Source organism: Nomascus leucogenys, chromosome 17, assembly GCF_006542625.1.
Source record: "Nomascus leucogenys isolate Asia chromosome 17, Asia_NLE_v1, whole genome shotgun sequence".
NCBI classification, from domain to species: Eukaryota; Metazoa; Chordata; class Mammalia; order Primates; family Hylobatidae; genus Nomascus; species Nomascus leucogenys.
Genome location: NC_044397.1, coordinates 83,507,296 through 83,535,270, shown reverse-complemented (window position 1 = coordinate 83,535,270; position 27,975 = coordinate 83,507,296). Strand labels below are relative to the sequence as shown.

At 52.3% G+C, this 27,975-nt stretch overlaps 1 protein-coding gene across 8 annotated transcripts; it reads right to left on the bottom strand.

Moving 5' to 3' along the window:
* Positions 1-384: 384 nt before the first annotated feature.
* PLD3 (phospholipase D family member 3) lies at positions 385-27,967 on the bottom strand. Of its 8 annotated transcripts, none has more exons than XM_030797420.1 (13): positions 27,736-27,967; positions 12,550-12,926; positions 11,969-12,060; positions 11,795-11,869; positions 11,565-11,707; positions 10,598-10,781; positions 8,469-8,589; positions 8,260-8,387; positions 6,654-6,854; positions 3,919-4,058; positions 2,095-2,260; positions 987-1,086; positions 385-886 (listed from the first exon to the last, which is right to left on the bottom strand). In XM_030797420.1, exons 3-13 carry the CDS (start codon positions 11,993-11,995, stop codon positions 699-701), a joined length of 1,473 nt encoding a protein of 490 aa, XP_030653280.1. In that variant the 5' UTR covers positions 11,996-12,060; positions 12,550-12,926; positions 27,736-27,967; the 3' UTR covers positions 385-698. The 8 variants fall into 8 exon arrangements, with proteins under 8 accessions (XP_030653280.1, XP_030653275.1, XP_030653276.1 ...); XM_030797415.1 differs by having other exon boundaries at positions 387-886; positions 11,969-12,100; XM_030797416.1 differs by having other exon boundaries at positions 387-886; positions 11,969-12,095.
* Between the last annotated feature and the right edge of the window lie 8 nt (positions 27,968-27,975).

The window sequence follows — 27,975 nt, the reverse complement described above, 5'->3', positions numbered from 1 at the left end:
CTGGTGCTCAGCCATGCTTGTTCAGCCTTGGGATGTGGCAATGGTTTGGTCCCTGCTGATCACTCTGGGAACATGCTTCTGTGCAGCACATACCCCATGCTGCCTACATGAGTGTTAAGTCCATGCCAGGCCACAGGGTGGCACACTGCATGCTCAGCACAGGTCAGCCCATGTCTACTACATGTTAAGGGCTCAGCACATGCCAACCCATGCCAGCACATGCTGAGGGCTCAGTACATGCTAACCCACACCAGTCACACACTGAGGGCTCAGCACATGCCAGTGACATGTTGAGGGCTCAGCACAAAAAGATGTCCCCACCAGAGGCCCATGCCAGCTGTCCCCTACCCCTGTACCCCATCTCACACCACTCAGTCAGGCACAGGCTGTACAGACAAGTTATTTACTTATTATAACCCTGGGCCCTTTTTGTCCTGGAAAGTGGGGGTGGGCCAGGGGGCCAGGCCCAGCATGCACCCCCACTTCTTTGGGGGCTGATCCCTCCCCCAGCTCTGCTGGGTCCCGGGGCCACAGCGTCAGGCCGGTGGGGGCAGAGGTAGAGGTGGGACAGCAGGGGAGAGAGCCTGAGGAGCCACAATGGGGCAACAGAAGCGGGGGCACGGGGACAGGGACCGTGACCCAGAGCATCTGGGTCCGCGGGGGCCTAGCAGGCCTTGGCCTGTCCGCTGGATCGGGCCTCAGAGCAGGCGGCAGGCGTTGCCCACGCTGTCAGCTGAGGTGTCAAGGTCATGGCTGTAAGGGGAGTCCCAGTCCCTCAGGAAAATGGCCTCCAGCTGGCTCCGCAGGCCGCCCCTCCCATTCTGTGTCACCAGCAGTGAGGTGCCCGCCGTCTCCGTGAAGTAGTTGCCAGACCAGTTGGAGGTTCCTAGAGAGGAGTGGGTCAAGCATAAGGGCACCCTCGGGGGGCCGCCCCTGGTGTCTGAACCCCCTCTTCTTCAGTGCCCCTTGGTGCTCAAGACACTCACCGATGTAGGTGGCACGTTCAGTCACCATGTACTTGTTGTGGTTGACACGGGCATATGGGATTCGTGCCTGGGCCTCATCCGTGGGGACCACAAAGAGTTTCTGAGTGTGACGGGAGGATGGGAAGGAGTGTGAGGGGCATGGGGAGTCGGAGGAGCCCCGGGATCAGGGAGTGGGGTGTGGAGCCAGATCTGTGGGACTCCACTGCTTCCCATAGAATCCTTGGGGGCCAGAACAGGGCCAGGCAGAGGGGCACTCTGAGAATGAAAGCTGAAAGGGAGGCCCCGGTGTCTCATTTGCAAAACACTGTTCCCTGCAGAATGGCTCCTGTTCATTCCTGAGGCCTCATCTCAGATGCCCCCATTTCTAGAACATCTTCCTTGGCCCTTCCCGCTAGGGCAGAGGCTTCCTCTGGGCATCCCCACCCCAGCCCTGACCCCTCTGCCTGTGCCTCCACCCTGGTCCTGACCCCTCTGCCTGTGCCCCCCACCCTGGCCCTGACCCCTCTGCCTGTGCCCCCCCATCCCAGCCCTGACCCCTCTGCCTGTGCCTCCTCCATCCCAGCCCTGACCCCTCTGTCTGTGCCCCCATCTCCAGCCCCAACCCCTCTACCTGCCCACTCCCCCAGTCCTGGTCCCAAACCCTCTCTCTGTGCCCTCCACCCCAGCCCTCACCCCTCTGCCTGGGCCTCCTCCATCCTGGCCCTGACCCCTCTGCCTGTGCCCCCCACCCTGGCCCTAACCCCTCTCTCTGTGCCCCCGACCCCGGCCCCGACCCTTCTGCTGTGCCTCCCCATCCCAGCCCTGACCCCTCTGCCTGTGCTCCCAATCCCAGCCCCGACCCCTCTACCTGCCCATGTCCCCATTCCTGGTCCCAACACCTCTCTCTCTGCACCCCCATCCTGGCCCCAACCCCTCTGCCTGTGCCTCCTCATCCCAGCCCTGGCCCCTCTCCCTGTGCCCCACCACCCTGGCCCTGACCCATGGTTTCCCCACCGTGACAGGGCTCACTCTGGACTGTCCTTGTCAGTTAAGAGACGAGTCCCATGAGGGCTGTGTCCCTAGGACTGCCCCACACATGGGCCGAGGGGTGGCTTGGGGCGGTGCTTACCACCTGGATGTCAGAGTGGGTATGGTTGTCACGCAGGGCAGCCAGGGAGAGCAGGAAGGCCCGCATGGATGGCTCCGAGTGTCCCCAGCAGCTGACGAGTAGGCGCACCTTGATGCCACGCTCGTAGGCGGCCCGCCGCAGCCCATCGTCAATGGCAGGCCAGAACCTGAGGACGGGTGTATAGGAGGTGGGGCAGGATGCAGAGGGCGGCTGTGTCCACAGGCTTTGCCCTCAGCTTTGGGGAACCAAGCCTGGGCCCTGCTTTAGCTATTGAGAGGACTTCCTCATCGCTGGCTCCCAGACCCTGTTCCTGTCTCCATAAATCCCACATCCCTATTTCCTCTTCCTGGCTGTGGCTCCCATTCCTGCTCCTCAAAACCCAGTGTTGTCATCCTCTTTTTTTCTTTCTTTCTTTTTTTTTGAGATGGAATTTCACTCTTGTTGCCCAGGCTGGAGTGCAATGGCGCGATCTCGGCTCGCTGCAACCTCTGCCTCCCAGGTTCAAGCGATTCTCCTGCCTCAGCCTCCTGGGTAGCTAGGAGTATAGGCATGCGCTACCACGCCTGGCTAATTTTGTATTTTTAGTAGAGATGGAGTTTCTCCATGTTTGTCAGGCTGGTCTCGAACTCCCGACCTCAGGTGATCTGCCTGCCTTGGCCTCCCAATGTGCTGGAATTACAAGCGTGAGCCACCGCGCCTGGTCCATCCTCTTTTTTTCTTTTTGAGACAGGTTCTTGCTCTATCACCCAGGGTGGAGTGCAGTGGCACGACCATAGCTCAATGCAGCCTCCAACTCCTGGGCTCAAGCGATCCTCCTGCCTCAGTCTCCTGAGTAGCTGGGACTGCAGGTGAGTGTCACCGCACTGGGCTAATCTTCCAATTTTTCTATAGAGACGGGGTCTCATTATGTTGCCCAGGCTGGTCTCAAACTCCTAGTGATCCTTCCGCCTCAGCCTCCCAAAGTGTTGGGATTACAGGCGTGAGCCACCATGCCCGGACCCATTGTCTTATCTACTGCCCCTAGAATACCTTCTTTGAGCCCCACAAGTGCCATCATCCACCTGGATGTTGCAGTGGGTATGGTTGTTATCCTTATCCCAGGATCACAAATCCCCAAGCTTGCTACCCTAAACCCAAACACTTTTAGTCCCCACCCCCCAAGCCCCTCATCCTGTTTCCAGCCCATGCCTCCTACGTCCCCAAATCCCACATCCTGCACCCCTGCCTCAGGCTTCCTGCCCTCAACCCCAATATTCTGAGCCTTCTCTTTTTTTGTTGTTTTTTTGAGACAGAGTCTCGCTCTGTCTGTTGCACAGGTTGGAGAGCAGTGGTGCGATCTCAACTCACTGCAACCTCCACCTCCCAGGTTCAAGCAATTCTCCTGCCTCAGCCTCTCAAGTAGCTGGGATTACAAGCACATGCCACCATGCCCGGCTAATTTTTGTATTTTTAGGAGAGATGGGATTTCACCATGTTAGCCAGGCTGGTCTTGAACTCCTAACCTCAAGTGATCCACCCACCTTGGCCCCCCAAAATGTTGGGATTACAGGCGTGAGCCACCACGCCCGGCCCTCTCATCCTTTTCTCTGTTCCCTCAAACCTTGTCCTGACACCTCATCCCTGTCTCCTCCGTAATCTCTCTTTCTCCTGTCTCAAGTGCCTGGATACCTTCTTCCGGTCACCTCCTGGTGACTCTCTCTCCCTGAGGCTTCTCTTCCATCTGTCCCCTTGCCTGGAGCCCCCACCAGCTTTCTGGTCCCCATGATTCCCTCTCCCCTCTCCTGGCCACCTGCAGCGGCTCCCTATCTCCACACCCAGCAGTACCTGCGAGGGTGGGAGAACTCCAGAGTGGGCAGGTAGTTCATGACAGCGACGTAGATGAAACTCCGGGCATTGTCCACCACGTTGAGTAGAGCCTTCAGGTCTGGAGTGCGGCCACTTGGACACAGGGGTGGGGGCGCACTCTGAGGGCGAGGGGACAGTCAAGACACGTGCCCTGCCAGGGGCATGGTCACAATGGACCCCACATACGGACAGCTCACCACAAGCCAGGTACTGTGGATCTCACCAAATCCTCAGCCTCCATGAAGAAGAGGGTCAATCACCACATCCATTTCACATGTGAGGAAACTGAGGCTCAGAGAGGGTAAGTGACTTACTTAAGGTCACACAGCAGATAAATGGAGCCAGGATTCGAACCCAGGCTGTCTGGTTCCAGAATTTATGCTCTAACCCAGTGCTTCTCAACGTAAGGTCCCTGACCCAGTGGCAACAGCATCACCTGGGAACTTGTTAGAAATGCAAATTCCTGGGCCTCACTGCACATGGCCTACTGAAGCAGAGTGCTGGGGTGGGGTCCAGGAATCTGGGTTTTAACAAGCCCCCCCAGCTGATTCTGGGGCATGCTCAGTTTGAGGACATCTGCTCAAGTGTTTTTTTTTTTTGAGATGGAGTCTTGCTCTGTCTCCCAGGCTGGAGTGCAGTGGCATGATCTCAGCTCATTTCAACCTCTGCCTCTCGGGTTCAAGCAATTCTCCTGCCTCAGCCTCCCGAGTAGCTGGGATTACAGGCGCGTATCACCACAGCCAGCTAATTTTTTTGTATTTTTAGTGGAGATGGGATTTCACCATGTTGGCCAGGCTGGTCTCGAACTCCTGACCTCAAGCAATCCACCTGCCTAGGCCTCCCAAAGTGCTGGGATTACAGGCCTGAGCCACTGTGCCCAGTCTCAAGTCACTTTCTTCCCTGATTTGCTCACAGCCTGCCTTGACTGGGAATCCCTCGGGTGCCCAGTGCCACACCAGGCCCTCTTCCCAGCTCCCCCGCCCCCCCCCCCTTTTTTTTTTTTGAAGTGGAGTCTCACTCTGTCGCCCAGCCTGGAGTGCAAGGATGCAATCTCGGCTCCCTGCAACCTCCACCTCCTGGGTTCAAGTGATTCTCCTGCCTCAGCCTCCTGAGTAGCTGGGATTACAGGTGCCCGCCACCCCTCCAGGCTAATTTTTGTATTTTTGGTAGAGATGGGGTTTCACCACGTTTCCTAGGCTGGTCTCCAATCCCTGAGCTCAAGTGATCTGCCCATCCTGGACTCCCAAAGTGCTAGGATTACAGGCATGAGCCACTGTGCCTGGCCCCCCATCTCCCTTAATGCTCAATAGACAAGGAAACTGAGGCTCTAAAAGGGGAAGTGGTAATGAGGAGAGCCTTGATCCCTTGTGGGAGGCCCTTGTAGTGAAAGACCCCAATGAGTTACACTTCCCTGCGTCCATGCCTTAGGGTCGTGCCTTCCATGATGACTCTGGGCTTGGACAGGTGACTTGCTCAGGGGGACCTAGGGAGACCTGGGTTGCCTGCCTCAGCTAGTGAAACTATCAAGAGCTAGAAACATCAGTGCCTTGTCCAGAGTGATCAGTATCTGCCATGGGCGAGAGCCAGTGTTGTCCAATAGAGCCTGTCACAGTGATGGAAATGTCCAATATGGTGGTCACTTGCTACAGGTGCTGCTGAGCATATGAAATGTGGCTACTGCATGAGGAACTGAATTTTCTTTTTTTTTAGAGACAGTGCAACAGCCTCTTGCCCAGGCTGGAGTGTGGTGGTACAATCAGCTCACTGCAGCCTCGAACTCCTAGGCTCAAGTGATCCTCCTGCCTTAGCCTCCCCAGGGACTACAGGTACACGCAACCACACCTGGCTAATTTTAATTAATATTATGTTTTTGTAGAAATGGTGTCTCCCTAGTTCTTGGGTATCCTGTCTAGAACAATAAATAATAAGACCAAAAAAAAAAAAAAAAACCAGAAAGAAATGATGTCTCCCTATGTTGCCCAGGCTGGTCTTGAACTCCTGGCCTCAAGTGATCCTCCCATCTTGGCCTTGGCCTCCCAAAGTGCTGGGATTACAGGGATGAGAAACCATGCCTGGCTTGAGAAAAATTTTTTTTTGAAACAGGCTCTCACCCAGGCTGGAGTACAGTGGTGTGATCATGGCTCACTGCAGCCTCGATTTCCTGGGCTCAAGTGATCCCCCTGCCTCAGCCTCCCGAGTAGCTGGGACTACATGCATGCACCACCCAACCCAGCTAGTTTTTTTTTTTCTTTTTTTTTTTTTTGGTAAAGATGGAGTCTTGCTATGTTGTCCAGGCTGGTCTCAAACTCCTGGCCTCAAGCGATCCTGTCACCTCAACCTCCCAAAGTATTGGGATTACAGGCATAAGCCACCCCACCTGGCCTGAATTGTTAATTGCATTTAATTAACTTAAACTGAAAGAGCCACCTGTGGCTATACTGGATGACACAGAGCACCAAAAGTTTGGTGCGCATGAACCCAGGGTACCTCTCCCAGCAGCCCTAACAGGTTGGAAACGATACCCATTTTCTAACTGAAATAGAGGCCGAGGGATGTTGGGAACCACTCCAGGCCCCTGACCAAGCAGAATGAGCTGGGGTGAGAACTGATGGTCAGGATACGCCCTCCCTATCATCACCAAACAGGGACAGAGGGAGGCTGTGAGTGACAGCATGGGGCTGGGACATGACAGGCCCCACTTGCCCCAGACTCACCGCCAGGTAGGCCAGAGCAGGGGTTCCATTGAGGCAGATCTCCATTGGTGTCTCTTGGTTGTAGCGGGTGTCATAGAACCGGGGCCAAGTTGATGGGATGGAGCTGCCTGCCTGGCCCAGGAACCAGTAGGCCTCAAAGATCTTGGTCAGGTCTCGAGCCAGGCAGCTGCAGTTGTACATGACCACGCCCAACTCCTTGACCTGTAGGTAGGGCAGTGCTGAGCTCAGGGATAGCGGCCTGGTGCTCACAGATGACAGGGACACTCCCCAGTCTGTCTATCCCCCTGTCCCTCAGTACCCCCTCCACCCCAACTCCAATAGCTAAAGTCCTAGAATTATTATCAACTTAAGTTTTGATGAAAATCAGTTATTCCAAAGCTCCAGGTTTCCTGAACGTTAGCCATCTGCTATTGCTTCTACCCTCCACTGAGCTAGCTTCTACTCATTCTTAGGTCTAGGCTGACATGTTGCCTCCTTCAGGAAGCCTCCCATGACTACCCAGCCTGTGCCAGGCATTCCTCTGGGCTCCCATAGTCCCTTGGGATTCCCTCCTCATTCTCTCTGGTGACAAATTGGTCTTCCCATTGGGCTGGGAGGACAGGCACCAGGGATGTCTCAGTCACAGCTATATCTGCGGCATCTCCCTGCATAATTGCTGAGATTAAAGGTTAGGCGAACTATCTGTTGAGGAAAAGAATTCACGAGTTATTGTCCTGTCTTATCTTTACCTCATTGCCCAAGCTGTTTCCTGTTCCATCTTGGGCTAATTCCTCCCTATCCTTCAGGGATCAGATTAGTTATACCTCCTTTGGGAAACCCTCCAATACCCCAGATTGGGGTCTCTGAGCTTCCACAGCCCTCTGGTCCCTCCATCCTGGCCCTGACCCTCTGCCTGTGTCTCCCCAACCCCGGCCCTGACCCCTCCAGTCTGCACTGGACTGGGAGTTCCATGACGTCCATCTGTTACCACTATGTTCCCAACATTACCCAGGACAGGGCTGGACTTAGAGCAGGCACACAGAGATGTACAATGAAGATCAAATGGGTGCGCAGGTCCTTGAATGCCCTGTAGAGGGGCTGGTACCTGCAACTGGGGATCAGAGGGAGCCCCACGCTTCCAGGAGCAGGGGGAGGGCAGTAGAGGGCTCCATTTGGGGATTCTTTGTTTTTTAACAGGATCTCACTCTGTCGTTCAGGCTGGAGTGCAGTGGCATGAATACAACCCACTGTAGCCTCAAACTCTTGGACTCAAGTGATCCTCCCACCTCAGCCTCCCAAGGAGCTGGGACCACAGGTGTGTGCCACCACACCTGGCTAATTTTTTTTTTTTTTTGGTAGAGATGGGGTCTCACTATGTTGCCCAGGCTGGTCTCCAACTCCTGGGCTCAAGCAATCCTCCCACCTTGGCCTCCCAAAGTGTTGGGATTACAGGTGTGAGCCACCGTGCATGGCTTGGATTAGGGAGGCCTGGTAGGAGGCAAGAAGGAAGCCATTGCAGAGAATGGGTGGAGACGACTCTGGATTGAGTGAAGGGTGCAGTCGGAGGCTGGGTACCCTGTGGGGCAGGGAGTGGCCTGGAAGGAAGGTAGACAGGGTGCAGGCAGACCTGGGTCAGTGAACGCCAGTCCATGTTGGCACTGCCCAGGTAGAAGTGGGTCTGGTCCACCACCCAGAACTTGGTATGCAGGACGCCATGGGTCAGCTTCTGCATGTCCACCATGCGGACCTGGGCACCTGTGACCAGCAAGGGCAGTGATCAGGGGCCAGGCTGGGTACCCCCAGGCCCAGACCAGCCCCAGTTGGGCCCCAGCTCACCGCTCTGCAGCAGGGTCTGCAGGTCCACCTGTGGCTGGGGCCCGTTGGGCTTGCTCACAGCGATGCGGACGTTCACGCCCTTTGGTGCCAGGGTCTGCAGCTGCCGGAGGACCTCCTCACCCTGCGGGGAGGGGAGAGCTTCTGAGGGGCTGGACCAGCCAGCTCTCCAACCCCACAAGGTAATACCAGGTGGAGTTATTTTGAGACATGATTAGGAGTAAACAGGCTTTACATTAGCCTGCATAGATTAAAGACTTTACAGATTAAAATATTAAAAGACTTCCTTATCTGTTTTAAACATCTTTATCTGCTTTAATAATTAGTTGCCCTGTGATCCCCCTCCAAGGCCTCCTGACCCCTCCTGCCCCTCCAGGCACTTTCTCAAAATTCAGCATCAAGGCAGGGCCTCCAGGCATCTCCCAGGATGGTGGGGGCGAGGCTCAGGCAGGGGGTCCTGGAAGGTATCGGGTGAGGCATGATGATGCCAACAACAGCAACAGTCAAGGATGCCCTGGAACCTACTGTGTGCCAGGCCCTGTTCTAGGCCCCTTCTCAGCGAACTCACTGAATTCTCACAACCCGGTGCGGCCGGTTTAATTATAATCCCCACAGAGAACTCAGTAGTGGAGTGGGATTTCGTTGTTTTTGTTTTTGTTTGTTTGTTGAGACAGGGTCTTGCTATGTTGCCCAGGCTGATATTCAATTCTTGGGCTCAAGCATTCCTCCTGCCTCAGTCTCCCAAGTAGCCAGTACCTCAGGAGTGCACCACCACATCCAGCTATGGAGCAGGATTTGAACCCAGACCATCTGCTTCCTACATCTGTGTTTTAAACCACTTCAGAGGGAGCCAGCAGGGAGTGGGAGCTCATACAGTTTTTTAACATAAAAACAATTTTTTTAGAGACAGAGTTTCACTATGTTGCCCAGGCTAGAGTGCAGTGGCATGATCATGGCTCACTGCAGCCTCCAATTCCTAGGCTCAAGTCATCCTCCTGCTTCAGCCTCCCAAGTAGCTGGGACCACAGGTGTGTACCACTATGCCTGGCTTTGGTTTTTGACTTTTGTAATTATTATCATTACTTTTTCTTTTTTTTGAGACAGGGTCTTGCTATGTTGCCTGGGCTGGAGTGTAGTGGCATGATCATGGCTCACTGCAGCCTCCAACTCCTGGGCTCAAGCCATCCTCTTCCTTCCATCTCCTGAGTATCTGAGACTGCAGGCATGCACCATAACACCCTGCTAATTTTTTTTTATTTTTAGTAGAGATGGGGGAGGGGGGGGGTCTCACTATGTTGCTCAGGCTAGTCTCGAACTCTTCGGCTCCAGTGATCCTCCTGTCTAGGCCTCCCAAAGTGCTGGGATTACAGGTGTGAATCACCACACCTGGCCATAATTATTTTTTTTCAGGCAGTTCTTAAGGAGCCTTGTAATTTTAGTTAAGTTTTAAGACAGCTGCTCACAAAGAGAAACAGTAGGGAGAAGAAAACAGAAGGAACAAATTCATGGTTTTTCAATGGAAGAGGTTATCCATGTAGGCTGTTCCTTTTCAAATTGTGAAGCTTTTACGTTCTTTAAGTTTGTCTGCAGACCATACCAGGATACAGTAACAGCAGACTCACAAAGCTTGACCCTGTGCCAGGCATTGTGCTAAAATTTGCATGGATTAGTCCATTTCATCCTCAGAAGAGCCCTAAGAAGCAGGTGCTATAAATTGGCCCAATTTTACAGATAAAGAAACTGAAGCCAGAGAGAAGAGGTGACCTGCCTGGGGTCACACAGCTGGGAGGTGGCCCCTGTCTTGAGGCTGGGCTGTTAATTACTCCACTCTTCCATTTCTTTGTGTGACGGGGTCAGGGCAGCTTGTGGGTGAGTGACATATGCCAGCCTAATAACCCCTTGTAACCAAACCCGCACCCTGACATTCAGAGGCCTACAGATGACGGTGACAAAGGCCCCCAGTCCAGAGAGCCATGTGACAACAGCTGCTTGCAAACACCTGTGTCCAATCTGCTGTGTGAGACACGCCCCTCTGTCTCCTGGGCTGCAGGAGAAACCCCTTCATCCCCCACAGCCCCCGCTGCCTCCCACCCCCTGCCCCTGCTGCTGGCCAGGGCCAAGGTTGCAAGTACCTGCTGGGCAGAGGGCTCCTGCGTGTGGGTGTCATTGTTGGTGAGGGTCCAGTAGAAGGAGGCGATGTCCAGGCTGCTGTGCGCACCGGCGAGCAGGCCCAGCCAGGCCTGGCTGGTGGAAGGGTTCCCCGTGGAGGCATTGGGGAAGTCCAGGCCCTCAGGAATGCTTTCCACCAGCACTGCTCTGGGGGTTGGGGGATGCTATCAGCCATACGGTGCAGGAGAGCAAGGGCTGGGAGGTGAGTGCTCAGCTGTCTGTCCATGGGTGTGTTGGACAGACTGTATTTTTTTTTTTTTTTTTTCAGAGACAGAGTCTTGCCCTGTCCCCCAGGCTGGAAATGCAGTGGCGTGATCTCGGCTCACTGCAGCCTCGAACCCCTGGGCTCAAACGATCCTCCCACCTCAACCTCTTGAGTAGCTGGGACTACAGGTGTGCATCAGTATGCCTGGCTGTTTTTTTACTTTTAGTAGAGATGGAGCCTCACTACGTTGCCCAGGCTGGTCTGGAACTCCTGGGCTCAAGCAATCCTCCCGCCTCAGCCCTGCAAAGTGTGCAATTACAGGCGTGAGCCACCAAGCCCAGCTAAACTGTATTTGAGTTTTTCTTTTCTTTTTAAAACATTTTTTAAAACTGTGTGTATTTGAATGCGTGCCTGGACTCATGATCCTCTGTGTGTCTGTCTAGAGATGTGGAAGGAAGGTCGTGTATTTAGATGTGTGTGTGTGTCCACAGATGTGGGTGGAAGATGCTGTGTCTGTTCATGGGCCAGATAGAAGATGACGCTGTGGCTGCCATAGAAACTATGTGTGTGGAGGAGGAGGGGGCGGGCGAGCACTTGGGAGGCTGCAACCTCCTCACTTGTCGCAAGCGCTGGGTAGGGCTGAGTGCAGGCCCTGCTGAGTGTGTGCTTAAGTGTCCCTGGTCTGGCAGGCCCCTCCCCCACCACCTGCGGCACCCCCCACTTACTCGCAAGGGTCATAGCAGGGGGCTGGGCGCTGGTTGGGCCCAAAGAGATGCAAGTCGCCGTATTCCCATAGAAACAGCTGAGTCATCAGGGCTCCGAAGCCCACAACCGCCAGAATGAGGACCAGCAGGACCCAGCGGGCTTTCTGTGGGGAGGAGGAGGAGGTCAGCCAGCCCAAGGGGGCAGCCCAGCCTGTCTCTGAGACAGAGCGAGGGTGGCAGAGGGCTCCTACCTTTTCCGCAGCCTTCCACGCCTCAATCTCATTCATAGGCAGCTCATTGGCGGGCTCCTCTGCAGGCACCTTCAGCTGGGGATGGGGACAACAACCGGGGTGACAGGTGGCTCTTGGGAACCCCCACCCCCACTGCACTCAGCTCCACCCTGCTGAGCCCCTCAATCCACCTACCTCCTGGTACATCAGTTTAGGCTTCATCTTCCCTCAAGGCTGGGGGATACGCAGAGCCCAGGTGAGAAGGTGGGTGTGTCAGGGTCTCCAAACTGGCAGAACAAAAGTGGGCACTGTGTGGGGTGTTCTACGCTTTCGAGGGACAGACATCACAGAAGGGTGATTAGTCTTGGGGCTATTCATAATCATGGGGGCCACTGGCACACTGCCCACCACCCCAAAAAGAGGAAGCTGGTCACTGGTCAGCAGGATTTCGAAATCCCTCAAAATCCAACAGCTCTGCTGCCTGCTCATCGCTCTGCAGTGCCCACCCTGCCCCCATCAGCACCCACGCAGCTCCTCTCTAGCAGCCCCCTTCTCCCTCCTCCAACCTCTAGACACCCCCAGAAAAGCAGCGCTGGATGAGGTCAGCGGAGCCCCAGGTCTTTGTGCCTGGCTCTTCTCAGCCCTGGGACAGCGAGTATATTCTAGGTGGCTCCTCCACTCTCAGGTGCCCCCACACCACACAGCTCAGCCAGGGATCATCGGGGCCTCCCTGCCACCCCGCTTCCCATCCCCCCAGCCAGCCTCCCCCCACCTACCCCTGAGGGGCCTCGGCCTCGCTCTCAGGCGTCTGCTGCTACCTCCGCTGGGCCCCAGCTTCTGCCTGGACAGGCTGAACGGGGGCGGGAGGAGGGGGCGGGGCCTGCGGGAGCTCCGCCCACTGCAGCGGGGAGTCTGCGCAGTGCGGCCTCAGTCCGGGCTCACCGCAGCGAGAAGGGGGGCCCCGGTCCCCAGACACGGTCGCTCCAACCTGGCCAGGTTTGGGGGTAGTACATAGCGGGTGGATGGGCTTTGCTACATTCCACCCTAGAGTCCCTGTGTAGGGCAGGGACGCCACAGGTAAAGAACAAAAGGAACCTCACGTCTTTTCTCGTTTACAAACCTTGTGAATTTGTGTACCATGGACATGCATTACCTAGTCAAAAATAAATACATAAATGAAATTAATAAAACGCTTATAAAATGAAACGGAGAGATCAAGGTTGAATAATAGAATGAAGAAATGTAGCGATAAAGTCAACAGAAGACAGTTCACAGCATGAGATGGGAAGAAAAGGGCAGAGGAGATGGTGAATTTTCTATTGGAGTCTATTTGGATTTCGGTATTTGATTTTTTAAAAGAAGCCAGCTGATATTTTGGTAGGGATTTTTAAAAATTTATTTTCCGATCCATCCCATCCCGTATCTCCCAAGAGGGATTTAAGGCCCTGGCTGGAGAAACACACTGGAGACCCCTTTCCTCTCTCATCCCTCCTCTCCTAATTGAGAGAGGGTGGCACCTCTCTCAATGAGACAGGGACACCCTCTTCCCTCAAGCTCCCCCAAACACACATGGCAGGAAGTCAAGAGATAACTGCAGAAAAGGAGTATTACTGAGAGAAGCAACAGGGCAGAAGTGGTTGTCTTCAAGGGAGTGGGATTTTGGGGTAGGTCAAGATTGCTTTTTATTGTAAGCCTATTCTCTTTTCTTTTTTTTTTTTTAGTGCCAGAGTTCTGTTCCCTAGGTTGGAGTGCAGCAGCATGATCATAGCTCACTGCAGCCTCAACTTCCCAGGCTCAAGCAATCCTCCTGCCTCAGCCTCCCAAGTAGCTGGGACTACAGGCACTTGCCACCATGCCTAGCTAATTTTTTTTTTTTTGGAGACGGAGTCTCGCTCTGTCTCTCCCACGCTGGAGTGCAGTGGCGCCATCTCGGCTCACTGCAACCTCCACCTCCCTGGTTTGAGCAATTCGCCCACCTCAGCCTCCTGAGTAGCTTGGACTACAGGTGCCCACCACCATGCCCGGCTAATTTTTTTTTTTTTTTTTTGTATTTTTTAGTAGAGACGGGGTTTCACCGTGTTAGCCAGGATGGTCTTGATCTCCTGACCTCGTGATCCACCGGTCTCAGCCCCCAAAAGTGCTGGGATTACAGGCATGAGCCATCGCACCCGGCCGCAGCTAATTTTTTTTTTTTAATTTTGTATAGACAGGGTCTTGCTTATTGCCCAGGTTGGACTCCTGGACTCAAGTGATCCTCCTACCTTGGCCTCCCAAAGTTCTGAGATTACAGGCATGAGCCACCACATCTGGCCCCTATTTTCTTTTTTCTGAGACGGAGTTTCACTCTTTCGCCCAGGCTGGAGTGCAGTGGCACAATCTTGCCTCACTGCAACCTCCGCCTTGCGGTTTCAAGTGATTCTCCTGCCTCAGCTTCCCTAGTAGCTGGGATTACAGGCGCCCGCCACCACGACCAGCTAATTTTTGTATTTTTAGTAGAGACAGGGTTTCACCATGTTGGCCAGGCTGGTCTCGAACTCCTGACCTCGTGATCCGCCTGCCTTGGCCTCCCAAAGTGCTGGGATTACAGGCATGAGCCACCATGCCTGGCCTATTTTCTTTTTTAAAATTGTGAAACATAAGCTATTTTCAGAGAAGTATAGAAAATATCTTGGTGTAGGTTGAGAAATAATTATAAAGCAAACACAGACGTCGCCAGTTTCATCACCTTTTAAAAAATCAGGGGCGTGCATTACTTTTTTTTGAAAAAGAAGAAAAAGAAAACTCTCAGAGCTAGGTGCTCCCCTTACTCCAAGATCCAACCTAGATTTGTAGGGATAACTTGCAAACTCCTCCCTACCAATGTCAGATCCCAGATTGGCGAGGGTAGAACATGCTAGATCCCCTCTTTTCATGGCAGGAAGACAAACGGGATGCCTAAAAAGGATTAGCAGGTCGGGTGTGGCGGCTCACGCCTGTAATCCCAGCACTTTGGGAGGCCGAGGTGGGTGGATCACCTGAGGTCAGGAGTTCGAGACCAGCCTGGCCAATGTGGTGAAACCCTCTCTCTACCAAAAATGTAAAAGTTAGCTGGGCGTGGTGGCGGGCGCTTGTAATCCCAGCTACTCGGGAGACTGAGGCAGGAGAATTGCTTGAACCTGGGAGGCGGAGGTTGCAGTGAGCTGAGATTGCGCCACTGCACTCCAGCCTGGGTTACAACAGAGCAAGACTCCGTCTCAAACAAACAAACAAATCTAGCAAGAAACAGCAACAGTCTAAGGTTATTTGAAACTCCAGAGGTCACTAGGAGAAGCAGAAGATAACATCAGTCTTAGAGGCGGTTGACCACAGCATTGTGGGTGGAGGAGGCAGGAGGGAGTGCAGGAAACGCTTGCCTTCAGTTTTCTTTGAAGGCCTTGGTGAGACATATTTTTATTGAAGAATATGGAGTTGGAACAGCAGGCAATGTGAAATTAGGGAAGCCAAGATGAATAAAAACAAAACCGAAGGCGAGGTGGGGCATGGAGATCTGAAGTAACAGGACTGGCAGCGTCAGGGCTGGAGAACTGGGATGGTCACTAATAAACCAAAAATAGGGAGAAAGGCCAGGCACTGTGGCTCACACCTGTAATCTCAGCACTTTGGGAGGCTGAGGTGAGAGGACTGCTTGAGCTCAGGAGTTCCAGACTAGCCTCGGCAACATAGCAAGGCCCAGTCTCTACAAGAAAATAAAAAATAAAAACAAAACCAAAATAAAAATAGGAAGAAAATAGATGGACTTCGTTCAAATTGTCAGTGATGGTTTGGCTTCCAAATTGCACAGTGATTACAGGTCTGTAATGATTAGTTTAATTTTAACTTTTGATGTTTTAATTGTATTATTTTTCTTATTGTGTTAACTTTTGATTAAAAAGTAAATATTGGAGGGCCAGGCACGGTGGTTTGCACGTGTAATCCCAGCACTTTGGGAGGCCAAGGTGGGAGGATTGCTTGAGCCCAGGAGTTTGAGACCAGCCTGGGCAACATAGTGAGACCTAATCTCTACAACAAATGAAAGAAAACTAGCCTGGTATGGTGGCATGGACGTGCAGTTCCAACTATTTGGAAGGCTGAGGCAGGAGAATTGCTTGAATCTGGGAGGTGGAGGCTGCAGTGAGCAGTGATCACACCACTGCACTCCAGCCCAGCTGACAGTGAGAGCCTGTCTCATAAAAAACAAACAAATAAAAACTAGTACTAGAGAAGCGATTTAGATTGGATGAGACTGGCAAGACAATACAGTAAGTGCCAGAGCCAGATACCTGTGTTTGAATCTGAGCTTCAGCACTTAGTGACTGTTTGACCTTGGAGAAGTGATAACGCCTCTGTGCTCTTGGTTTCTCCATCTGCAAAATGGGCATGGTAACCATAGCATTTGCTGTTCATTAATTTTACACACGGCCGGGCACCGTGGCTCACGCTTGTAATCCCAGCACTTTGGGAGGCCGAGGCGGGCAGATCACGAGGTCAGGAGATCGAGACCACGGTGAAACCCCGTCTCTACTAAAAATACAAAAAATTAGCCAGGCGTGGTAGCGGGCGCCTGTAGTCCCAGCTACTCCGAGAGGCTGAGGCAGGAGAATGGCGTGAACCCGGGAGGCGGAGCTTGCAGTGAGCTGAGATTGCGCCACCGCACTCCAACCTGGGCGACAGAGTGAGACTCCATCTCAAAAAAAAAAAAAAAAAAAAAAATTTTACACACATTTACTGGTTGCCTTGTGTGCATCAGGTATTGTTTTAGGCACTGGGATACAGCTGTGAACAAAATAGACACGAGGGAAAAAGAGGCCAGGCACGGTGGCTCACGCCTATAATGCCAGCACTTTGGGAGGCCGATGTGGGTGGATCACCTGAGGTCTGGCATTCGAGACCAGTCTGGCCAACATAACGAAATCCCATCTCTACTAAAAATACAAAAATTAGCCAGGCGTGGTGGAGGGCGCCTGTAATCTCAGCTACTTGGGAGGCTAAGGTGGGCGAACTGCTCGAACCAGGGAGGTGGAGGTTGCAGTGAGTTGGCGCCACTGCACTCCAGCGTGGGCAACAGAGGAAACTCCGTCTCAAAAAATAAAAAAAAAAAAGGAGATAACAAACAAGATAATAAATAAATGATACAATGCTAGAAGGTAGTAAGTGCCACAGAGGATCAGGGAAGGGGGTGGGGGTGGAATTGTTTGTGATATTTAATAAGGAGGTCAGAAAAGGCCTCACTGAGAAGGGGATACCTGAAGAAAAACTTCAAGGAGGGTGAGATGGACATCTGTGGGAAAAATGATCAGTACAAAGGCCCTGAGGGAGGAATGTGCCTGGTGTGGATGGAGAGTGAGGATGCCAGTGTGTCTGCAGTGAATTGGGCTGGGGGAGTGGGAGAGGAGATGTCACAGAGGTGACAGGGCCAGATCCTGCAGGGCTGCCTGGACTGTGATGGGTAGGACAGGATCACGCGTGGGTTCCCAGCAGGGAAGGATGATGTGATCTGCTTCAGAATTTTTTTAAGAGATGGGGATCTCCACCAGGCGTGATGGCTCATGCCTGTAATCCCAGCATTTTGGGAGGCCAAGGTGGGCAGATCACCTGAGGTTGGGAGTTGGAGACCAGCCTGACCAACATGGAGAAACCCTGTCTCTACTAAAAATGCAAAATTAGCCGGGCGTGGTGGCACATGCCTATAATCCCAGCTACTCAGGAGGCTGAGACAGGAGAATTGCTTGAACCCAAGAGGAGGAGGTTGTATCGAGCCAAGATTGCGCCATTGCACTCCAGCCTGAGTAGCAAGAACGAAACTCCGTCTCAAAAAAAAAAAAAAAAAAAAGAGAGAGAGATGAGGATCTCCCTATGCTGCCCAGGCTAGTCTTGAACTCCTGGCCTCAGGCAAACCTCCCGCCTTGGCCTCGCACAGTGTGGGGATTTCAGGTATAAGCCACTTCGCTGGGCTTCAGTTGGATTTTGTAGTGGGTTGAATGGTGGCCTCAAAAAGGATATGTCCCGCAAGCATAATCCCCGGAACTTATGTGCATGTGACCTTATTTGGAAAAAGGATCTTTGCAATTGTAATCAGATTTAGGATCTTGAGATGAGATCATCCTGGACTATCTGGATGGGCCCTAAATCCAATCACAACTGTGCTCAGAGACAGAACAGGCAGAAGGTCATGTGAACAGGGAGGCTGACATTAGAGTGATGTGGCCATAAAATCAGCAATGCCTGGAGCCACTAGAAGCTGGGAGAGGTGAGGAATGGAACCTCCCCTCCAGCTTCTGGAGGCGCATGGCCCTGCTACACCATGAGTTTGGACTTCTGGCTCCAAAACTGAGAGAATGAATTTGTTGTCTTTTTTTTATTTTTATTTTTTAAGATGGAGTCTCGCTTTGTTATCCAGGCTGGAGTGCAGTGGCACAACCTCAAGTGATCCCCTGTCTCGGCCTCCCAAAGTGCTGGGATTACAGGCAGGAACCACTGCGCCTGGCCATACATTCTATTGTGTTAAGCCACCAACTTGGTGGCAATTTGTTACAGCAGCCTGAAGAAACAAACACAGGTGTTACAGGATCCCCCGGCAGCTGTGTGTGGGGAACAGACTGGGGCAGGGCAAGGGAGCCCAGGGAGGAGGCTGCTGGGAGCATACAGACAGGAGCCAAGGGTGGACAGGACCAGGGTGTGGTCAGCCAAGTGTTGAAGAAAGGGCGGGGTCTGGATGCATTTTGAAGGTGGAGGGGATGGCATTTCTAGGCTGGATGTGGGTTTGAGAGCAGTAAAGGAGTCAGGGATACTGAGTTTTGGCTGCAGCAACTGCAAGGATTGGAGGTGTCAATAGCTGATTGGGCAAGACAGGGAGGCACAAGTTTGGGGAAAAGACCAGGAGTTTGGTTTTGAACATACAACACTTGAGATGTCTAAAATCTGACTGGCTCCTCCGAACTAAAGGAGTCAACAGGCTGGGAAAGGTGGCTCACACCTGTAATCCCTGCACTCCGGGAGGCTAAGGTTGGGGGTGGATTGGTGAGGCCAGGAGTTCAAGACCAGCCTACACAACACAGCAGGACTCATCTCTACAAAAAGTAAAGTTTTAAAAAAGGAATTAGCACATATATAATGTGCATAGAAGAGCCACTGACATTTAGGAGGCTCTCAGCAAAGGTGATTGTCAAAGCTCCTAACAGTTCCCCACGCAAAGGCATCCCCCATCCCACCCCCAGAGACAAGACGGTTGCTTTTCATTGTAGGTCTTTACTTACATTGAATTTTTTAAAATGCACATATAACTTCTATGGAAACTAAATTATAAAGAGGCTCAGGCTCCTGGCTAGGGTGTCCCATCACCAGATCCTAGCCTCCAAAGGACTATGGCCTCAGCTGGAGAAGGATATCAGGCCCCCTCCCTGCTCAGATCCTTGTGGGAGCAGGGCAGGGTGAAACTGAAGGTGGGCACGGGCAGCCGGATGCTGGAGTGCCTCCTCAGCCCGTCTCAATGCCTGTGTTCTCAGGACCCTAGAACCTCCATGGGGCTCCCAGCGTGCCTCATCCAGGTTGGTACTTATGCTCTGCCTCCTCGCTGGTATGACATGAGATGAAATCAGGTCTCGGTCGGGCGCAGTGGCTCACACCTGTAATCCAGCACTTTGGAAGGCTGAGCGGGCAAATCACCTGAGGTCAGGAGTTCGAGACCAGCCTGACCAACATGGTGAAACCCTGTCTCTACTAAAAATATAAAATTAGCCGGGCGTGGTGGCACATGCCTGTAATCCCAGCTACTCAGGAGGCTGAGGCAGGAGAATCGCTTGAACCTGGGAGGCGGAGGTTGCAGTGAGCCAAGATTGCGCCACTGTACTCCAGCCTGGGCAACAAGAGCAAAACTCTGTCTCAAAAAAAAAAAAAAAAAAAAAAAGAGAAGATCAGGTCTCATCTGGCAGAGGGCACTGCCAGGAAGCATGCCCTCTCCCAGCCCACAGAATACCCCCCAGTCCCATTGCCTTGTGGTCCTGCCCCCCTTGAAGTATGACACCACAGCCCACAAAAAGGAGGAAGTAAAACCCACTGGCTCACAGATCCCTGAACACCCCACCCCCAGGGAAGGATGGCAGTGGGAGATTTGATTCCTCCTCTACAGCAGCCCTTTAAATTGGAGAGCTCATGGTTCAGATCACACCTCTGCCACTTTCTTTTTTTTTTTTTTTTTTTTTGAGACGGAGTCTTGCTCTGTCCCCCAGGCTGGAGTGCAGTGGCGCGATCTCGGCTCACTGCAAGCTCCGCCTCCCGGGGTTCACGCCATTCTCCTGCCTCAGCCTCCCGAGTAGCTGGGACTACAGGCGCCCGCCAACACGCCCGGCTAATTTTTTGTATTTTTAGTAGAGACGGGGTTTCACCCTGTTAGCCAGGATGGTCTCGATCTCCTGACCTCGTGATCCGCCCGCCTCGGCCTCCCAAAGTGCTGGGATTACAGGCTTGAGCCACCGCGCCCGGCCGCCTCTGCCACTTTCTTGCTGAGTGATGCTGGGCATGGGGTTTATTTCTGAGCCCTGCTGGCCTCGTCTATAAACTGGTATTAGCCATACTGGCAGGGCGCAGTGGCTTATGCCTATAATCCCAGCACTTTGGGAGGCCAAGGCGGGAGGATGGCTTGAGCTCAGGAGTTTGAGACCAGCTGGGGCAACAAGGTGAGACCCCATCTCTACAAAAACTTAAAAAATTGGCTAGGCGGATGGGCACGGTGGCTTATGCCTGTAATCCCAGCACTTTGGGAGGCCAAGATGGGCAGATCACCTGAGGTCAGGAGTTCAAGACTAGCCTGGCCAACATGGTGAAACCCTGTCTCTACTAAAAATACAAAAATTAGCTGGGCCTGGTGGCATGCGCCTGTAATCCTAGCTACTCAGGAGGCTGAGGCAGGGGAATCGCTTGAACCCAGAAGGTGGAGGTTGCAGTGAGCCGAGATCACGCCACTGCACTCCAGCCTGGGAGAGAGAGTGAGACTCTGTCTCAAAAAAAAAAAAAAAAAAAAAAAAAAAAGGCTAAAAAATAGCTGGGGATGGTGGTATGCGCCTGTAGCCCTAGCTACATGGGAGGCTGAAGCAGAAGGATGGCTTAAGCCTGGGAGCTTGGTCTGCAGTGAGCCATGACTGCGCCACTGCACTCCAGCCTGGGTGAGAGAGCAAGACCCTGTCTCAAAAAGATAAAGAAAGAAAAATAATAATATGGTGAGGCCGGGCGCGGTGGCTCACGCCTGTAATCCCAGCACTTTGGGAAGCCGAGGTGGGTGGATCACGAGGTCAGGAGATTGAGACCATCCTGGCTAACACGGTGAAACCCCATCTCTACTAAAAATACAAAAAATTAGCCAGGCGTGGTGGCGGGCACCTGTAGTCCCAGCTACTCAGGAGGCTGAGGCAGGAGGATGGTGTGAACCTGGGAGGCAGAGTTTGAAGTGAGCCGAGATCACACCACTGCACTCCAGCCTGGGTGACAGAGCAAGACTCCATCTCAAATAAAAAAAAAAAAAAAAAAAAAAAAAGAAAGAAAAAAGAAAAAAGAAAAGAAAAGAAAAGAAAAATAATAACATGGTAAGTTTAGGGCAAAGCAGTGTTACCATCTCTGTTTTTCAGATGAGGTGGCAGGGCTCAGGGAAATTACCTGCTTAGGTTGCACAGCATTGGGTTTGTCAGTTGGAAATTTGTTTGTTTTTTGAGACAGTGTCTCACTCTGTTGCCAAGACTGGAGTGCAGTGGCAGGATCTCGGCTCAAAGTAACCTCCATCTTCCAGGTTCAAGCGATTCTCGTGTCTCAACCTCCTGAGTAGGTGGGATTACAGGTGCCTGCCACCACACCTGGCTAATTTTTGTATTTTTTGTAAAGACAGTGTTTCACCACATTGGCCAGGCTGGTCTCGAACTCCTGACCTCAAGTGATCTGCCCACCTCAGCCTCCCAAAGTGCTGGGATTATAGGGATCAGCCGGGAATTTGAACCCAGAGCTCAGCTGTATTCCAGGGCAGTGTACGGTTGAACTAATTCATGAACAAATAATGCAAAATCTCCCTTCATCACATCAGATGAGGGACCCTGCGGCCTGAGGGAGGCATGAGCCTGCAAAAGTGCAGGGTGTGGAGTGAGACAATGGGGCTTCTTGCATTTATTTTTGATTTTTTTTTTTTTTTTTTTTGAGACGGAGTCTCGCTCTGTCGCCCAGGCTGGAGTGCAGTGGCGCGATCTCGGCTCACTGCAAGCTCCACCTCCCGGGTTCACGCCATTCTCCTGCCTCAGCCTCTCCGAGTAGCTGGGACTACAGGCGCCCGCCACTACGCCCGGCTAATTTTTTTGTATTTTTAGTAGAGACAGGGTTTCACCGTGGTCTCGATCTCCTGACCTCGTGATCCGCCCGCCTCGGCCTCCCAAAGTGCTGGGATTACAAGCGTGAGCCACCGCGCCCGGCCATATTTTTGATTTGTTTTTGAGACAGGGTCTCCTCGCTCTGTTGCCCAGGCTGGAATGCAGTAGTGGGAACACATCTCACTGCAGCCTGGAACTCCTAGGCTCAAGTGATCCTCTCGCCTCAGCCTCCCGAGTAGCTGGGACCACAGGTGTGTGCCACCATGCCCAGCTAGTTTTTTTTTTTTTTTTTTTGTAGAGTTGGGATCTCACCACGTTGCCCAGGCTGCTATTGAACTGCTGGGCTCAAGTGATCTGCCTACCTCAGCCTCTCAAAGTGCTGGGATTACAGGTGTAAGCCACTGTGCCTGGCCTCAAAGCACTTAATATATTTGTTTTATTTTTTTAAATTGGACTTAATATATTTAATTTTCACAACAGTCCTCTTAAAAATCCCATTTAGGGAATTAAGGATCCAGAGAGGTGAAGTCACAGGTATAAAGAGAAATAGAGAGGATATGGTGTAAGCCTGGAACCTGGACTTTGGTTAAAAAAAAAAGAGAGAGGAAATGGAGCAAGGATTTGAACCCAAGCTGCCTCACGCTTCTAGGGACAGATGCCACATGACAGCTGCCTCCCTGTTGTTCATCATCTGTAGATCCCCTGCTGCCTGCCCCCCACCATCTGGGGCAGCAGCTGAACCCCGTGGTGGTGCCGGCCTCTCAAAAACTCCATTAGCATTTCCCTGGCCTGCCCTCAAATTTTATGACTATTTATTTATTTATTTGAGATGGAGTCTTGCTCTGTTGCCCAGGCTGGAGTGAAGTGTGTGATCTCGGCTCACTGCAATCTCTGCCTCCCGGGTTCAAGCGATTTTCCTGCTTCAGCTCCTGAGTACTGGATTACAGCCCTGCCACAACGCCACTATTTTTTATAATGTTGTAAGATGGGTTCACATGTTGGTCAGGCTGGTCTGAACTCCTGACTCAAGTGATCCCTGCCTCAGCCTCCCAAAGTGCTGGGATTACAGGCGTGAGCTACCACGCCCGGCCTCGATCTTTGACAGGGATATTTGAAACTTTCTCCCAACATAAAGGATATGTGACTGCGGACTGAAGAAGATTCTGGCTCTCTTTCCAATAAGGCTGCCTCTCACTAGTCGATCCTGGGTAGAAGTTCTGGAGCTGCCACAGCTCAGGGTGATGGCTTCATGTTACACTGGACCGCATCCCTCCTCGGCTGCACGTCCTCCTGTGGCTCCCACCTCACTTGGAGTAAAAGCCAGTCTTCTGCATGGCTCACAAGGCATTCCACGATGTGCCCCATCACCCCTCCAACATCGTCTCTTGCCCCTCTCCTCTCTCGCTGACCTCCTTGCTATTCCTTAAATATTCCAAGCTTGCTCCTACCTCAAGACCTTTGCTTTTGCTGTTCTCTTTGCCCAGCATGCTCTTCCCCCAGAAGGCCATGTCACTCTTTCTTTCTTTTTTTTTGAGACGGATTCTTGCTGTTGCCAGTGAGTGCAATGTGCATCCGGTCACTCAACTCCGCCTCCCGGTTCAATGATTCTCCTCTCAGCCTCCCGATAGCTGGATTAAGTGTCTGCCATACGCTGCCTATTTTTTTTTTTATAGACAGTTTCCATGTTTCGGTGTCTCAACTCTACTCAGTATCTCCAGCTTCCAATGCTGGATTATAGCTAGCCACCCGCCTTTTTTTTTTTTTTTTTTTTTTGAACAGGTTCCTCTGTTGCCCAGGCTGGTGTGTAGTGGCAAAATCATGGCTCACTGCAGCCTCGAACTCTCAGGCTCAATCGATCCCCCCACCTCTCAGCCTCCCAAATAGCTAGGACCACAGGTGCACACCACCATACCTGGCTAATTTTTGTAGAGATGGAGTTTTGCTATGTTGCCCAGGCTGATCTCAAACTCCTAAGCTCCAGCAATCCACCTTCCTCAGCCTCCCAAAGTGCTGTGATCACAGGCATGAGCCACCGTGCCCGGCCCCACTCTCTTCTCCTTCAAGTCTTTGGTTCAAATGTCACCTTCTCAGAAAGCTTTCCCCTATTTAAAACTACAACCTTGACCCCACATTCCCCATGCCCCATCTAATACATCCAATAATCTACTTACCTATTTACCCATTGCCTCTTACCCCCACTAGAGTGTAGTACAGTCCATAAAGCCAGATTTTTTTTTTTTTGAGACGGGGTCTCACTCTGTCACCCAGGCTGTAGTGCAGTGGTGCGATCTCAACTCACTGCAGCCTCCGCCTCCCGGGTTCAAGCAATCCTCTCACCTCAGCCTCCCGAGTTGCTCGGATTATAGGGGCGTGCCACCATGCCTGGCTAATTTTTGCATTTTTAGTAGATATGGGGCTTCACCATGTTGTCCAGGCTGGTCTCAAACTCCTGACCTCAGGTGATCCACCCGCTTTGCCTCCCAAAGTGCTTGGATTACAGGTGTGAGCCATTGCGCCTGGCCGAGATATTTTTGTCTGTATTGTTCATTGAGGTATCCCCAGTGCCTAGCAGTGTTGGGCACATATATAGTACATGCGTAAGAATTATGTGCAGAATGATAAATTTGTGTTTTCATTCCCATATTGCAGATGCAGTAACTGAGGCACAGGGAAGTTAAGGCAGTTGCCCAAGATCATGCAGCTTTTTTTTTTTTTTTTTTTGAGACGGAGTCTCGCTCTTGTTGCCCAGGCTACAGTGCAATGGCGCGATCTCGGCTCACTGCAACCTCTGCCTCCCGGATTCAAATGATTCTCCTGTCTCAGCCTCCCGAGTAGCTGGGATTACAGGCATGTGCCACCATGCCTGGCTACTTTTGTATTTTCAATAGGGATGGGGTTTCTCCATGTTGGTCAGGCTGGTCTTGAATTTCCGACCTGAGGTGATCTGCCCGCCTCGGCCTCCCAAAGCTCTGGGATTACAGGCATGAGCCACTGTGCCCGGCCACTTTTTTTTTGAGATGGAGTCTCGCTCAGTTATCCTGGCTGGAGTGCAGTGGCGCAATCTCGGTTCGCTGCAACCTCCACTTCCTGGGTTCAAGTGATTCTCCTGCCTCAGCCTCCCAAATAGCTGGGACTACAGGTGAGTGCCACCATGCTCGGCTAATTTTTTATTTTTAGTAGAGATGGGATTTAACCACGTTGGCCAGGCTGGTCTCAAACTCCTGGCCTCAAGTGATCCACCTGCCTTGGCCTCCCAAAGTGTTGGAATTATAAGCGTGAGCAACCATGTCCGGGCTTTTTTTTTTTTTTTTTTTTTTTTGAGTTAAAAAATTTTTTTTGAGAAATTTTCTTTTTTTTTGTAGAGATGGGGTTTTGCTATGTTGCCCAGGCAGGTCTTGAACTCACAACCTCAAGCAATCCTCCCATCTTGACCTCTCAAAGTTTTGGGATTACAGGTGTGAGCCAATCACTGCACCCAACCACTTAAAAAAAAAATGTTTTTTAGAGATGGCGTCTCACTCTGTCACCCAGGTTGGAGTGCAGTAGCACAATCATAGCTCACTGCAGCCTTAAACTCCTGGGCTTAAGTGATCCTCCCACCTCAGCCTCCTGAATAGCTGCGACTACAGGTGTACACCGTGTCCACTTAATTTTTTTAAAAAATTTTTTGTAGAGATGCGGTCTTGCTATTTGCCCAGGCAGGTCTGTTTTTGTATTGTTTTGTTTTTTGCTTCATTTTTCTTTTTTTGGAGACAGTCTCGCTCTGTCGCCCAGTCTGGAATGCAGTAGGGCGATCTCGGCTCACTGCAGCCTCCACCTCCAGGCTTCAAGGGATTCTCCTGCCTTAGCTTCCTGAGTAGCTGGGAGTACAGGCATGTGCCATCACATCTGGCTAACTTTTTTTATTTTTAGTTGAGACGGGGTTTCACCATGTTGGCCAGGCTGGTCTCGAACTCCTTGCCTCAAGTGATCCGCCCATCTCAGCCTCCCAAAATGCTGGGATTACAGGCATAAGCCACCTCATCCGGCCTAAGACTGATGAGGTTTGACTTAAATGCGGGAGAAACAGGCCTCATCTCTCCATAGCCCCAATTCTAAAAGCCCAGGGAACTCTGGGCCTAAGCTACCTATAGTCTCCCCCTCACCAAGCCTTCCTCAACCCTCGAGGCAATAGCTAAATGCTCTCATTTTTGGGGGTGGAGGGAAGCACTCAATCCAACAAGATAATGAGATAGGGATTAAGTATTTACAGAAGCAAGGTTCGCAATGGCCAATGGTCCACTGCCACAGGTGTGGTGACGTGGCAGAGGTGAGGGCAACATGGAGACTGTGAGGTGGTGTGGCTGCTGTGGCAGAGTATCTATCCTGATACGAGGTCTGTGACGACACCCCGGGGATGACGAGGGCAGCTGGGGAGATGGGGAGAGTGACCATGAGGATATGATGAAGATGACTGGATGAGGATGACGGTGACATGGTTTATTATTATTATTATAATTTCTTTTTTTTTGAGACGGAGTCTCGCTCTGTCACCCAGGCTGGAGTGCAGTGGCACCATCTCGGCTCACTGCAAGCTCTGCCTCCTGGGTTCACGCCATTTTCCTGCCTCAGCCTCCCGAGTAGCTGGGATTATAGACATGCGCCACCACGCCCGGCTAATTTTGTGTTTTTAGTAGAGACGGGGTTTCTCCATGTTGATCAGGCTGGTCTCGAACTCCCGACATCAGGTGATCCGCCCACCTTGGCCTCCCAAAGTGCTGGGATTACAGGAATGAGCCACCGCACCCGGCCGAGGGTGACATGGTTAATAACAATATTAGTCAAAAACACCATGTCAAGCTGAGCCTACCACAAGAATAAACTCACAGAATCGTAACACTCAGCCCTGATGTGGATGTCCCCGAGTGCATTTTGCAGATGAAGCTGGGATTGGAAAGGTGCCATAAGGTAGTCAAAGTATCCAGAAGTGTACTGGTGGGGCTGGGATTCTGACAAACCCCAGGTAATGGGCTGCAGTACCCCGTATGTCATGTGAGATGTAACACGGGGAAATGACGGAGACACGGAGGGAAGAAAAATAACTGTAAGGCTGGGTGGCTCCTTATGGGGAAAACGGGAAACATGAGGAGTGGATGGTGACTGGTCAGAGATGGTGATGCCCAGGGAGGGACAAAGACATAAGGGGTAATGATGACATAAGGGTTGCATTAGCGCGATTTAAGAAGAGCGATGGGGACAGTAGCCATGCGAAGGTGACTTGGGGGTATGATGAGGGTTTAAGAGAAATGAGGATTTTATAAAGGAGAAATGGCAACAAAAGCGGGATGCAGGTAACCTATGGCGATGACGAATTTAAAGGGAGCGATTACGACCTATGGTGGCAAAGAGGGCTTAAGGGGAACGAAAGCGAGTTAAGGGAGCTGATGGCGACTTTAAAGAGGGTGATGGCGACAGAAGGAGTTGTGAGGATTTAAGTGGGATGAAACAGGAGAGGAATGGTGACATAAAGGGACCGAAGACGACATAAAGCAGGCGATGCATTATAGCGTGGAGGACGACAGGAGGAGGGTAGCCGAGGCGCCGCGGCCCCAGATCGCACAGTACCTGCACTCCACGTCTCCCACTCCGAGACCCAGACCCACACGCACCTTCCAGGCTGTATCCCCGCCTGACCGCCCCGCCTAGTCGCACGCAGGCGCACTACGGCTAGACTGCGGGCCGGCGGGGGCCAGGCATGCGCCTTTCTCATTGGCCGCGCCGCTCGCTAGCGACGGGCGGAGGGGAGCGCCCGGCCGACGGTGGGCGGTCACGTGACGGTTACGCCCGCACTCTCGCTGGTGACGG